Source organism: Artemia franciscana, chromosome 5 (assembly GCF_032884065.1).
Source record: "Artemia franciscana chromosome 5, ASM3288406v1, whole genome shotgun sequence".
Classification (NCBI taxonomy): domain Eukaryota; kingdom Metazoa; phylum Arthropoda; class Branchiopoda; order Anostraca; family Artemiidae; genus Artemia; species Artemia franciscana.
In genome coordinates this window covers 57,198,348-57,212,554 of record NC_088867.1, presented here as the reverse complement: position 1 = coordinate 57,212,554, position 14,207 = coordinate 57,198,348, and the positions used below count along the sequence as shown (strand labels likewise).

Here is a 14,207-nt window from a genome sequence, read left to right as displayed (position 1 = left end):
TCAAAAAATAAGTGAATTGCTAACATGCCTAAATTCTATTTATTCTTTGTCCAAAATTGTATTTTTATTTCGAATTTCAGTTACTATTAGCTAGACTACGTTCTGTATTATAGTATTAATATTTACCTTTTTTGTGGGCTGGAGTCGTTCTATATTATAATTATTTGGAATAGTAAGAGACGAACTTCAGAGAATGAGGCATCAAACTATCCCCAATATGTGCCTTGGCTTGTTCTTTACTAAGTGTCAGCCATCTCTACAGCCAGGATATCGATTAAATTTACATAATCCCATTTATAATTAATCAGACCAATTCCTTATATATTTTTTTTATTGTATTCATGAATTTATTATCATATCTTATGTGTAACTTATCATAGGCAGCACAATGGCACTGCCTAACTAAAGAGCGATAGGGGAACAATGTATTATTTATGTTTTTTTTAGACCAGGGCACTTCGTATCGAAGGAACTGTCGTAAAAACTTCAAAAAGGGCTTATTTGATTAAAAATTGAAAGGGCTAGTGCCTTTTTGTAGTCGAAAGTGATTGGAGGACAACATTCCTAAGCCCACCATTTTCCCAAAAAGCACATCCGTTCAAAATTTTGAGATAGCCATTTTGTTCAACGTAGTTGAAAGGCCCGGAAATTAAGTATTTGAGAATGACAATCCCCCTACAGCCTCTAGGGCAAGGGTTGTAAGTTATGGCCTGGGGATGTACAAGGTTTATATAGAAAGGATGATCCTATAAACTTCGGAGGGGGCTTATTGGGCTGTCAATCGGAAGTCTTAGTGTCCTTTTGTAGATTCAGAGTGCTGTGATGATGTATTTCCTCCCACACTTCGTATTTTTGCAAAATGCAGATAGAAATTTTAAGATAGCTATTTGTTGTCGTAGAAACTCTGAAAAAGGTTCATTCGATTAGAAATTGAAAGGACTAGTGCCCTTTTAATAGTCGAAAGTATTTGGAGACTCATTGGATACTAATTGGAAGTTTTGGTGCCCTTTTTGAGATTCAGGGTCATGGGAGGATACCCCCTACAGTGTGGATACCCCTCTATACCTCGTATTTTCCTAAATGCATCTGATAAAAATTTTGAGATGACCATTTGTTTTCGTAGAAACTTTGAATAAGGCTCATTTGATTGGAAATTGAAAGGGCTAGTGCCCTTTTAGTAGTCAAAAGCGATTGGAAGTCGGAGGTTTTAGAGCCCTTTTTAAGAATAAAAATTGAATGGAGGGACGTAAGTCCCCCCTCCAAGCTTATCATTACCCAAAACATATCTAGAGATTTATTTTGTTCAGCATTGTTGAAAGGTCCAGTCTTGGGGATGTCAACCTCCCCACAGTCCTCAGGACAAGGATTATAAGTTAGGTAATTCGTTCATGGTATAGACTCTTTTGATAGAATCTTTTGAATCCTTCTCGAAACTTAATTCGTATAAATTTAATTCTCTATATTCGTATGTTTTTGTTACGTATATCAGGAGGATCACTCCCTCGTCAATACCTCGGTCTTTGCACTAAAGCTTAATTTTTGTCCCAATTCCTTAAGAATGACCCTTGAATTACAAAGGCCGTAGAATAAACAGTTGAAATTACTAAAAATACTTTAGCGTAAAGAGCGGGGTATTAGGAGGAGGTGAGCCCATCATATGCGTAATAATTATGTTCGTTTTAAGTTTTAATGCTTTTCCTTACTTTCAGTTGAAAAAACTTTTTTATATTTATTTTCACAAAGGCCGTAGAATAAATAGTTGAAATTACGGGAAACACTTCAGCGTAAAGAGCGAGGTATTACGAGGAGGTGAACCTCTCATATGCGTAATAATTTCTGTTCGTTTTAAGTTTCAATGCTGCTCCTTACTTTCAGTTGAAAAAACTTTTCATATTTATTTTTTCATTGTTTTTTAAATAATGCTAGAAGATCCTGCGCCTCCTTGATTCTCTTCTCCCATGACAAATTCCTCATAGGAAAGATCATCCCATGTAACTCCCCTCTTAACTCCTCTCCCCAAACCAAACAAAATCCCCCTGAAAACGTCTTTACACATCCCAGTAACCATTACTATGTAAACACTGGTCAAAGTTTGTAACTTGCAGCATTTCCCATGGGGACTCTGGGGGAGTAAGTCGTCCCAAAAGACCTAGTTATTAGGTTTTTTGACTATGGTGAATAAAATGGCTATATCAGAATTTTGATCCGGTGACTTTGGGGAAAAATGAGCGTGGAAGGGGGCCTAGGTGCCCTCCAATTTTTTGGTCACTCAAAAAGGCCACTAGAACTTTTAATTTCCGTTAGAATGAGCCCTTTTGCGATATTCTAGGACCACTGAGTCGATACGATCACCCCTGGGAAAAAAACTACAAAAAAAACAAACAAATAAATACGCATCTTCTGGCGAAAAATGTGAAATCCCACATTTTTGTAGGTGGGAGCTTGAAACCTCTACATTAGGGTTCTTTCATATTCCAAATCTGATTGCGTATTTTTCGTTAAGATTGTATGAATTTTAGGGGGTGTTGCCCCCTATTTTCTGAAATAAGGCAAATTTTCTCAGGCTCATAACTTTTCTCGGGTAAAATCAAACTTAATAAAACTTATAAATTTAAAATCAGCATGAAAATGCGATTCTTTTGATGTAACTATTGGTATTAAAACTTCATTTTTTAGAGTTTCGGCTACTATTGAGCCGTGTCACTCCTTACGATTTGCCCATTATGCTTTAAAACTAAATGCTGCTTTAAAATAGATCAAAAAGCATTGTTTTGATTGCCAATGAGACACCTCAGCAATACATCGAGAAGGACTGGGGGTATTAAGTTGAAACTTTTGGGGATACTACTATTATTAGTTCTGCTCTTTCAATTGAAATAAATAAAAAGAGTTTAAGTGTATCCAAGTTGTCAAAGAGCATAAATAGAATCTTTGAGTAGGATATTAAGTTTTATTTTTCAGGTCAACTTCAGAAGCTATAAAATTAAAATTAAAAAACTGTGTCATCCGTACTATGGATTCTTATAGAAAACACTAAAAAGATATAAAGCATTTTTTTCCATGAAAAAGACTATGTCAAAAAAAAACGAACATAAATTAATTTGAAAAATTTTTCACAAAAAAAGATTTTCAAAGAAAAGTACAGAGCTCCATTAAGCCAAGAATCAGCGAAAATAAAGTCAAATAAACTTTCAAGTGTAAAACTGCCATAAGTAACTGTCAATAAATAAAGGAAACTCAAAACGAACAGAAATTACAATAAATAACCGAGTCAAACTCAAAACGAGCAAAAATTTAAATGAGTAGGGCTGATAACCCACATGCCTTCTCAAGACCAGAACACAATTTGCGCATTACTGTAAACAAAACCTGTCAATAAATAAAGGAAACTCAAAACGAACAGAAATTACAATAAATAACCGAGTCAAACTCAAAACGAGCAAAAATTTAAATGAGTAGGGCTGATAACCCACATGCCTTCTCAAGACCAGAACACAATTTGCGCATTACTGTAAACAAAATGCTTTTGAAATGTTTTCATTTCCTACTTTCAGAAATAAAAGGTTATCAAAACTTTAAAGAATAGATATCAGTATATGTCAATGAAACCTTTTTTTTTGTGTGTGAGTTTTTTTTTTCAGTAAAGCGCAAATTGTGTTCTGGTCTTGAGAAGGCATGGGGTTTATCAAATTGGGTTTTTTCTCAAAAGTTTTGATTTAATCTTTTATAGTCCAAGGGTGTAGATAAATTCCTGCACATAAAAACGCAATTTTTCCTTAACAACTTCAGACTTAAATTTCCTTTAACTTTTGTTTCAACTCTACTATTATTGATGATGGCGATAAAAAGACATCAAAGGCCGCTTGTTGACGCTGCACTGGGAAAGTATCACATGGCCATGCTTATAATTTTTTATTATTTCTTTTATTTCTTTCATTTCTTTTATTATTTTTCTTTATATTATTTCTTCTTTCTTTCGTTTCTTTTATTATTTTTTTTCGGTTTTTAGTTCCACCAGACTCAACTAAACTTACGCAAGACGGACGGCAGATATCTGGAAAATTAAGCACAGTTTCTGGAAGTCTCCGGACTTTCGTCTGCTCGAGTGAAAACGGAAATCCTGCTCCAAAGATTCGATGGTTCATAGGTAAGTCTCTTTACGCTAAAGTTATTTACTGTTTTATAAAATGGAATTGAGAGAAAGAGTCAAACTTTAGCGTAAAGAGCAGGACGTTGAGGAAGGAACAGCCCCTTTCATACACGGAGTAATTACTGTTCGTTTTAAGTTTTCATGTCGCTCCTTACTTTCAGTTAAAAAACTTGTTTTTTTTTTGTTTAATCAAGCTAGAGAATATGCAAAAATGGGCTTTGATTCTATTGTAAAGGTCTTTAATCAGAGAAAGCTTGACATGGCTAGGAACATTTAAGGAAACAAATACAAAGTAGAAACAATAGGGAAAATCTTTTCAAGACAGTGGAAATCAATTCTGTGAATATTTCGGCCCTATGTCCAAGGGCCGTCTTCAGCACAATACGAGAAATAGAGGGAAAAAAAACATGTATATATAAATAAACTTACATTAAAACGTGAGAATTAAAACCAATAATGTTTTTTTTTAAACTTTTTTTTTTTTAAAACAGCCCTAGCGTCTTTACTTTAACGAAGTTCAACAAGGAATCAGTTAGTTGAACTTCGTTGTTGAGTCCTGGTTGACCTTCGTTGAAGTAAAGATGCTAGGGTTGTTTTAAAAAAGTTTTTAAAAAAATTATTAGTTTTAATTCTCACATTTTAGTGTAAGTTTATTTATATATAATTTTTTTTTTTCTCTCTCTCTTTCTCGTATTGTGCTAAAGACAACCCTTGGACATAGGGCCGAAATATTCGCAGAATTGATTTCCATTGTCTTGAAAAGATTTTCCCTATCGTTTTCTACTTTGTATTTGTTTGCTATGGAAAGGCAGTGTGGTTTTCGTCACTATTAACATTTAAGGAAGATATACTTACCAAAAATAGTGTTTATCAGCAATCTAATTCGTGCCAAACAAATGCAAGATCCCAAATCGGGGTAAGGGCTCGGATTAGATCGTATCTTTACTCCAAATCATTGTAAAAATATAAAAGAAGCTCTAGTTTAATTATGAAGGGTGAAAAGGGAAAGTTGTAACAGAAAGGGTTGTGGAGGAGTAGCGTGAATAGTTGTTTTTTCCTTTTTGTTTTTTTTTTTGCTCAAATGAGTCGCTAGTAAAACTTCCTTTTTTATTACTTTTTAGTCTCACCAGTCCCCACCGCGATTTTTTTACTTTGAGTATGACAAAAACAAACAGTTCGTGGTAACGAACTGTAAGTAAGAAGCGATGCCTCTCAATAGTAACCAAAACTCTAAGAAACAGAGTCTTGTTAACAATAGACCCATCAAAAGAATCAAATTTTTATGTTTATTCAAAATATGTAAAATTCATCAGCTTTTATGGAACCCATCAAAAACTACGAAAATTTGGTTAATTTTTGGAAAAGGTGGGAAACACCCCTAAAACATCAAGTATTCTTAATGAGAATCACTCCATCAGATTAAGCCTACCAGAGAACCCAGTTGTAGAGGTTTCAAGTTCCTATGCACAATAATGCGGAATTTTTATTTTTTGCCAGAAGAAAGATCATGGATTCGTGTCTAATTGTTGTTGTTTTTCCAGGAGTAATCGTTTTTCTAGTAGTCGTCGTTGTGGGGGAGTAGTGGGAGGATGTTTTCATGGAGGAATTTTTCGTGGGGAAAGTGAATTTTCAATCGAAGGGGAGCTGGATCTCCCAGAATTATTTAAAAAACGGTCAGAAATTAAATAAAAAAAAAGTTTTTTTCAACTGAAAGTAAGGAGCAGCATTAAAACTTAAAACGAACAGAAATTATTACGTCATAATTTCATTACTTGTCAATACCTCAATCTTTTAATAGTACTGTAATTTTTAGTACTGTTAAAGAGCCATTCATTCTAATTAAACGGCCTTTGTGATTCAGGATTCATTCTTAAAGAATTAGGGCAAAACTTGAACTTCAGTGTCAAGAGCGAGGTATTGACAAAAGGGCGATCCCCCTCACAAGCGTGAGATGTAACAAGTTTTCAAGCTAATTATAATCTTCTAAATGTATGAAAGATCATCAGTTTTTTGTTTTGTTTTCTATTTTGTGTTTTGTTATCTTTTTTCGTAGTTTATTTATCTTAGTTATTTATTTTTTGATGATAAGTGAAATATTTTAAAGGAATGGATCGTATTAGATGTCAGCTATGCTTACTGGCCTATTTCTTTTTTTTAGCTGATGAATGCAAGTTTATAGTATTGTTTTTGAATAAAGTTACCTACCTAAAAAAAGATCCTTTAAAAGTTTTTATGTTTAAAACTATGTATCCCTATGAGTATTCTGCAGCAAAATAGATAAATTTTCGCAACGATTTTGGAAACGAAATCATGCAGACTCGAAAAGTGGCTGAGAGGCTGTGATCCCCTCCCTCCTCTAAGGGAATTTTGTAGTCCCTATGGGTCTGTGATCAAAAATCCCCGGGGCCATAGATTTCTATGTTAGTTATACCAAAACTAAAGGTGTTACATGCTAAACACTAAAAATTTTGCTTTCATTATGTCCTATTTGCATACTTATGAAAGTTTTAAAGTGAAATTTATGCTCTCGAGACTGCACAAGGTTCTCCTAGGAATTGAAGATATATATATATATATATATATATATATATATATATATATATATATATATATATATATATATATATATATATATATATATATATATATATATATATATATATATATATATATATATATACTTTCAACCAAAAAAGCAGGACCATACCCATGATTTTTTTTCGTGAAAGGGGTTAAGGGTACTTTAACCTATAATTTTTACGTTGGTTAGATAGTGATAGAAATACTTCGGGGGAACAGAGGTTCTAAGTCGGTAGCCCCTTTCCTCCTTGAGAGGCACGCTTCAATTTTACATAGTTTTGGAGATATCGTATATTTTTGCTTTTCAAAGGGAGATGCCAGGGTCTTTCCGTTGTGGGGGGCCATGGTTGGAAACACTCATTTTTGACCTCTGGTCTCACAGTTACACCATCCCATCAATATCACCCAAGGAATTATAATGCTTCAATATTATTTCGCTTTTATTATGCATCAATTTCTCTGCTAAAGCTAATTCCACCCATCTCTAACGTTTTCAAATCAGTCTGACTGTAACCCTGCCACCATTTCATGCCTTCCTGTTGCGATAACTAGGTAAGGCTACTGTAATCAATTTACAAACAATTGACAAATTTGCTTATGATTAGATTAAATTGGAATGAGTTGCCTCAGTGAAACTTGTTACGCCCAGCGAGACACTACCCATACATCATTTTCTAATTAGTTATTGATGAGCACAAACTGAAATGCAGATGAATTGATAATTTATTGGCTTAGGTATGGTGCTTGAAAACACTGGTCAGACTTAGGTGAAGAATTACAAGCCTTGTTGATTAAGGAGCTTGTAAATTCGCAAGTGGTATTTCAAAGTGCATAATTTTTCTGGAGACTGGTAAAGCTGAAAATAAAAGATATTTCTGTGTTACTATCAAACAGTTCGTGGTAACAAACTGCAAGTAAGAAACGACCCGGCTCAATAGTAGCCGAAACTCTAAAAAACAGAATTTTGATACCAATATAGACATCAAAAGAAGTAGAATTTTATGCTGATTTTAAATATATAAGTTTCGTCCTCAGGTCTAGTCCCTACCCATCAAAAGCTACGAGCCTGAGAGAATTTGTATTATTTTCGATAAACGGGGGAAACACCCCCTAAGAGTCACAGAATTTCAATGAAAATCACACCATCATATTCAGCGTATCAGAGAACCCTGCCATAGGAAAGTAACGTGGTAGGAAAGATCCTTCCACGTAACCCAATCCCCCATCCCCCCACCAGAAAAATCCCTCCGAAAACGTCTGTATACTTACCAATAACAAATACCATATGTAAACCATGGGAAAAGTTCATAGCTTGCAGCCTATCCCCCATGAACTCTGGGGGATTAAGTCGTCCTCAATAGCAAATCATCCCCTCCCCAAATTTTGAGAAATACTTATTATGGTATTTTCATTGACAAAAAATGCAAAAAAAATTCGCCCCTTTCTATATGGAAAACACCTTTTTTTATATCGTGATTTAAAAAGTTGACAAAACCCTTGAAAAAAAACCATTGTTTTAACGCTGGCAGCTCAAACTTTCTATTTTTTTTTATTTTGTGAAAAGTAAATGTAAAAGTCTTCGTTAAAACGACTGAAAAAAATTTCTTGTTCCTCCCCTATATTTTCGTAATTTGACACTTTTACTGGGTTCTCCATTCTGGCTTTCTTTTAACAGGCAAAAGAAAAATATTCGCATATCTTGTATATCACCTGAAATCTATCATTTTGACCCTGAAGGTGGATAAAAATCACGTAAACATGGTTAAACTTGCGCGTATCGATTGATCTCGAAACTATTAAATAACAAAAACATGTTTTTTTCAACTGAAAGTAAGGAGCGAGATTAAAATTTAAGACGAAAAGAAATTATTCCGTATATGAAAGGGGCTGTTCCCTCCTTAACGCCCCGCTCTTTACGCTAAGGTTTTACTCTTTCTCACAACTCTACTTTATATAACAATAAACAAACGTTCTAAGTTTTAATGTTGCTTCTTACTTTCAGTTGAAAAACCTTGTTTTTTATTTGATCATTTTTTAAAAAATGTCGAGAAAGCCAGCTCCCCCTACATGAAAAACTTCCTTCCCCTACGAGAGATTTCTCCATGGAAAGATTCTCCCACGTAACTTAAATTAGCGATATTTGCGGAACTAATCATGTAAGGCATAGTAACAAAACGGCCAAAGAGATCGAAACTGTTCTTATGAAAATGAAAGTCACCAAGTAGAGCAATTTTCAAGTGACTGAAATGAAGATAGAAAAGATCTTTAAAATATATTAAATAAAAAAGTTTTATTTTTAACTGCAAGTAAGGAGCTACATTAAAACTTAAAACGAACAAAAATTACTCCGTATATGAAAGGGGTTGTCGCCTCCGCAACGCCTCGATCTTTACGCTAAAGTTTGACTCTCACAACTCTACTTTTTAAAACAATAAAAAAAAACTTTAGTGTAAAGAGCGAGGTGTTGCGGAGGGGACAACCCCTTTCATACACGGAGTAATTTTTGTTCGTTTTAATTTTTAATGTCACTCCTTACTTGCAGTTGAAAAAAAACTTTTTTTATTTAATTTCTGAACGTTTTTTAATTAATACATGTTCTGATTTTGGCTCAACGCACATAAATAATTAAAACAAAATTTGCATATTATTTTTTTTGGCTAAATGGATTTCTCATAGCTTTGATTGGATGAAAAAAGCTTTATAAAAAAAGCTTTTTTCACATAGCTTTGTTTTGATAAAAAAGGGGTGGGGGAGGAGGCCTATTTGCCCTCCAAATTTTGGCTACTTATGATGCAACTAGATTTTTTAATTTTTGCACGGACGTTTTCGTTAGTAATAAACATACGTACCTTACGAATAAACTTACATAACGAACTTCTATATTCGTGTATTTTTATTACATATATGAGGGGGTTTGCCCCCTCTTCAATACCTCGCTCTTTATACTAAAGCTTGAATTTTATTCCAAATCTTTAATAATGACCCATGAATCACAAAGGCCGTAGAATAAAAAGCAGAAATTACTAAAAATTCTTTAGCATAAAGAGCAAGGTGCTGTGGAGAAGACGAAACCCTTTATAAATTTAATATTTTACGTTCGTTTTAAGTTTTAGTGCTACTCATTATTTACAAAAGAAAAAAACTATTTAATTTATCATTTTTTTAAACAATGCTAGAAAACCCTGCGCCCCCTTCATGAAAAGATAAACCTACACGAAGATACACAATCAAGAACAAGAGGTATTGACTCACAATAGGCTACAGACATCATGTGTTTTCGCAAACTCCTTGCACTTTTCTTTCCATGCCAGCAGTAAAAGTGCCCTAGGGCGGTTGAAGCAGGCGAAACCACTTGCTTAGATTTATGGTTCTTTCACACTATGCCGTAAAAACCTTTTAGACCAGCACTACGTAAGACTTTGTGGTACTTTATGTCATCTTACGGACCAAATTTTGGTCGAACCATAGGCAGCGGTAAGTAGACTCGAGTGTTACGTTACGCTGGAAATGTTCAACATAGCAGCAATAAAATGGAATTTCTGGATGAGTAAGTGAATAATTTAGAACCGAATTGGTAGGCTTTTCCTAGAAATCCTTTTACGTTTGATCAGATCTTGAATCCCCATCATCTAATTCAAGATCTGAACCCCATCAGATCTTGAATCCCATCTTCATCCCAGGTTTTTAGTTTTCAGTAGTTTGCTTATGATGTTCTTAGACGAAGATTACAGTGGTTTTATGGATTATTGCTTTAACCAAGTGCAAAAGGACTTTACATGACGTAGCTTAACCACTTAGCATAAAAAATTACGTACACAGTGTGTAGGCCGCTTTTAATTTAGAGGTTGAATTTATACCAAAAGCCTTCTTTTATATATATATATATATATATATATATATATATATATATATATATATACTACTACTACTACTAATAATAACTCACTGCAGCACCAAGCCGCCTGAGGCCAACACAGCTACGCACGCTCCTCCTCCAACCTAATCTATTTAAAGCCTCCCTCTTTACACCCTCCCAGGAAGTTCCCATTTCCTTTAAATCCTTATTTATGACATCCTCCCAACCCAGACAAGGACGACCTGCTTTCCGTGTAGCCCCAGACGGTTGGCCAAAAAGGACAATCTTCGGTAATCTGTCATCCTTCATCCGTAGAACGTGGCCTAGCCATCTCAACCTTTCTTTCATTATAGCCCCAGAAAGCGGGATTGAACCACACTTTTCGTACAACCTACTGTTTGAAATACGGTCAGTCAGCCGGGTACCCAGAACAATCCGTAGGCAATTTCTCTGGAAAACATCTAGTAAATTTTCATCTGCTTTTCGGAGTGTCCATGCTTCAGAGCCATATTTGACCACTGTCATCACTGTAGCTTCCAATATTCTAATCTTGGTTTGTAGGCTTATCTTTCTATTCTTCCAAACTTTTTTTAACTGTGAAAAAACACCCTGAGCTTTAGCTATTCTACTTTTAACATCTTCACTGCTCCCACCATCTTTACTAATAATACTACCAAGGTAACTGAAGCTCCCAACCTGATCAATCTTTTCGTTACCTAAGGTCACCTGTTCATCTTCACTTATTCCTAACCTTAGTGACTTAGTCTTCTTAACATTAATTTTCAAGCCTATTTTAGCACCCTGAACTCGTAAAACCTCTAAAAATTCATTCATTTTGCTCACACTTTCATCTAATATGCTTAAATCATCAGCATAATCTAAGTCCAGGAGCGTTCTTCCTCCCCATTTGATTCCATGGTCTCCAATTGCCTTTCCTGTGCTCCTTAAGACGAAGTCCATCAAAATGATCCATATAAAGGGGGATAGAACACAACCCTGCTTAACTCCTGATTTAATACAAAACCAGTTGCTAACCTCATTTCCTACCTTAACCGCAGCAGTATTATTCTCGTACATAGCGCAAATCACTTTAATGTATTTTTCTGGTATACCATATAACGATAAGACCTTTGTTAACGCTGTTCTATCGACAGAATCGAAAGCTTGCTCATAATCGATAAAACTAAGGACCAAAGGTGTTTGACAACGAAGGGACTTCTCAATTATTAACCTAAGAGTGAAAACATGGTCGACACATCCTCTACCTTTTCTAAAACCGCATTGTTCTTCCCTTAAAACTTTGTCTACCGCATGTCTCAGTCTAAAAAGTATCATATTACTCAGTAATTTGCTACCTACAGAGACCAGACTAATGCCTCGATAATTCCGACATTCACTCTTGTCACCTTTCTTATACAGTGGTTTAATTAAGGTTTTCCTAAAATCATTGGGTACTTCCCCTTTTTCAAAAATCATGTTCATAATTTTCAGTAGCTTATTCCTAACCTCAGAGCCACCATATTTAAGGAACTCATTAATCATACTATCAGCACCTGGGGCCTTATTATTTTTTAATCCTTCTAGTACTGTCGCTAATTCTTCCTCACTAAACAAATCTTCCTTCACATCCAAGGTATCACAAACTTTTTCATTTTCATCTATATCTTTTCCTGCAACTGTATCTCGGTTTAGCACATTCTCAAAATGTTCCACCCATCTTTCTTTAACTTTTTCCTTATCACTAATTGTGACCCCATTTCTATCTTTAACTGGGACTAGTCCGGATCGGCTACTCCCTTTCAATTTATTAACATGCCAGTATAATATTTTACTATTATGCCGTCTAGCCGCATCTTCCAGATCCTCAGCAATTTTATCCATCGCCTCCATTTCACATCTCCTTAGTTCATATTTTAATGCTTTCTCCACTTTCTTTACATTCCTTTTGTTTTCATACGACCTATCGCTCAGATAATTCTTATACAAACCCCTTCTACTCTCTATTAAACCTAAAGCTTTTTCACTAATATTCCTAGTTGCTGTCTTAGCACTCTTCCCTAGGACACCATCAGCAACTTCACAAATTGTTTTTCTGAAATTATTCCATCCATCTTCCACATTGTCAAATTTTAAACCCTCAAGTTTAGTACTCAACTGTTCCTGGAATTTTTTTCTCAAATTTTCATCCTGAAGTCTACCAACATCATAACTTCCCGGGAGGGAGTTACTCTTCCGAAATTTCAGCTTTAAATTAACCTTAGACACTACTAGATGGTGATCTTTACTTTTAACATCAATAACGGCACTCCTATACACCCTAGTATCTTGTATTGATCCTGCTAGTCTTCTGTTTACAATAACATAATCAATAAGGTTTGCTGTCTTACCATCACGTGAATACCATGTCAACTTATGGGCCATTTTGTGACCAAACACCGTATTGGTTATAACTAGGTTGTTATACCTACAAAATTGCAAAAGCCTATAGCCATTACTGTTTTCTTTTCCTACACCAAAATTACCTAGGCTAGGATACCATCTATCCCTATTTCTACCAACCTGGGCATTAAAATCTCCTAGCAAAAACACCATATTTCTACCTGGTACCCTGTCTATTTGCTCCTGTAACTGTAAGTAAAATTCATCTGAGTCACTAGTATCTCCATCAGTTGGTTCAATGGGGGCATATACTACTATAACTGATACCCTAAACTTTTTAGTCATAAAATGAGCAATTAGTATTCTATTATTAATACCTTCCCAGCCTAAACAAGACTTAGCAGCTTCCTTATTCATCACGAGCCCTACTCCCTGTCTATGTACCCCATCCTTCCTTCCTGAGTAAACAAATTCTATGTCACCTAATTTCATGCTTCCTACCCCTGGGATATGAGTTTCTGAAACTCCTAATAAATCCAGTTCAAACCGTCTGAATTCGTCAGTCAAAATGTCGATGCGATAGTCATTTTTTAACGTCGTAACATTCCAAGTTCCAATTTTCATGTTCTTTAAATCTTTGAAATTATTTTGGCCTCAAGAAAAGCAGTGATCCCGGATACCAGTGCAGGATGGGGACCAACATATCTTCTCAAGTCTACACCAAAGCGCTTAAGCCGGCTTAGAACCGGACAGCAAGAAGTCCCTGGGACCTCCAGTAAGTTGGAGGCTTTGTGCAATCCTGGGCCCATCTTGGTCACAACATGGTTTTCAGCACTTGGCGATGCTCTTCTATCAACAAGAGTCGAAATCCTGCACAGACAGTCCCAAGCCTATTACCTCCGACTCATTATATATTCATGCCTACAAATATTATGCTACTACGGGGAGGCAGCCCATAGTAGATAAATTAGCTAGGAAGAGGTTTTTCAGCCCGAAAACGCCCATCAAAACAAACCAAGCCCAGAAAATTATCCAATAATCAGAATCCCGTACGAGTGCTGTGTTGTTTACTAGGCTATAATTTCCTCGAGGGGCGCCACTCCTCAAGTGGGAAAAAATACACTTGTTACCTAGGGACAGCTTAGTAATTGAAGCCACGCCTGGAAACAGCTCGGATAGTTGTTCAATCCTGCCTGTCGCAAGGAAGTTTCTTCAAAGATTTTTAACTTTAACTAAATTTGG

The 14,207-nt window shown here is 35.3% G+C and overlaps 1 protein-coding gene across 4 annotated transcripts in view; it reads left to right on the top strand.

The window, feature by feature from the left end:
• The window catches only part of LOC136027626 (hemicentin-2-like), a 152,528-nt gene that overhangs the window by 46,438 nt on the left and 91,883 nt on the right, over positions 1–14,207 (top strand). For all 4 annotated transcript variants that reach the window (XM_065705043.1, XM_065705044.1, XM_065705046.1 and 1 more), the window contains one exon: positions 4,010–4,147. In XM_065705043.1, the coding sequence (XP_065561115.1) occupies positions 4,010–4,147 (138 nt within the window). The remainder of the gene's footprint in view (positions 1–4,009; positions 4,148–14,207) is intronic.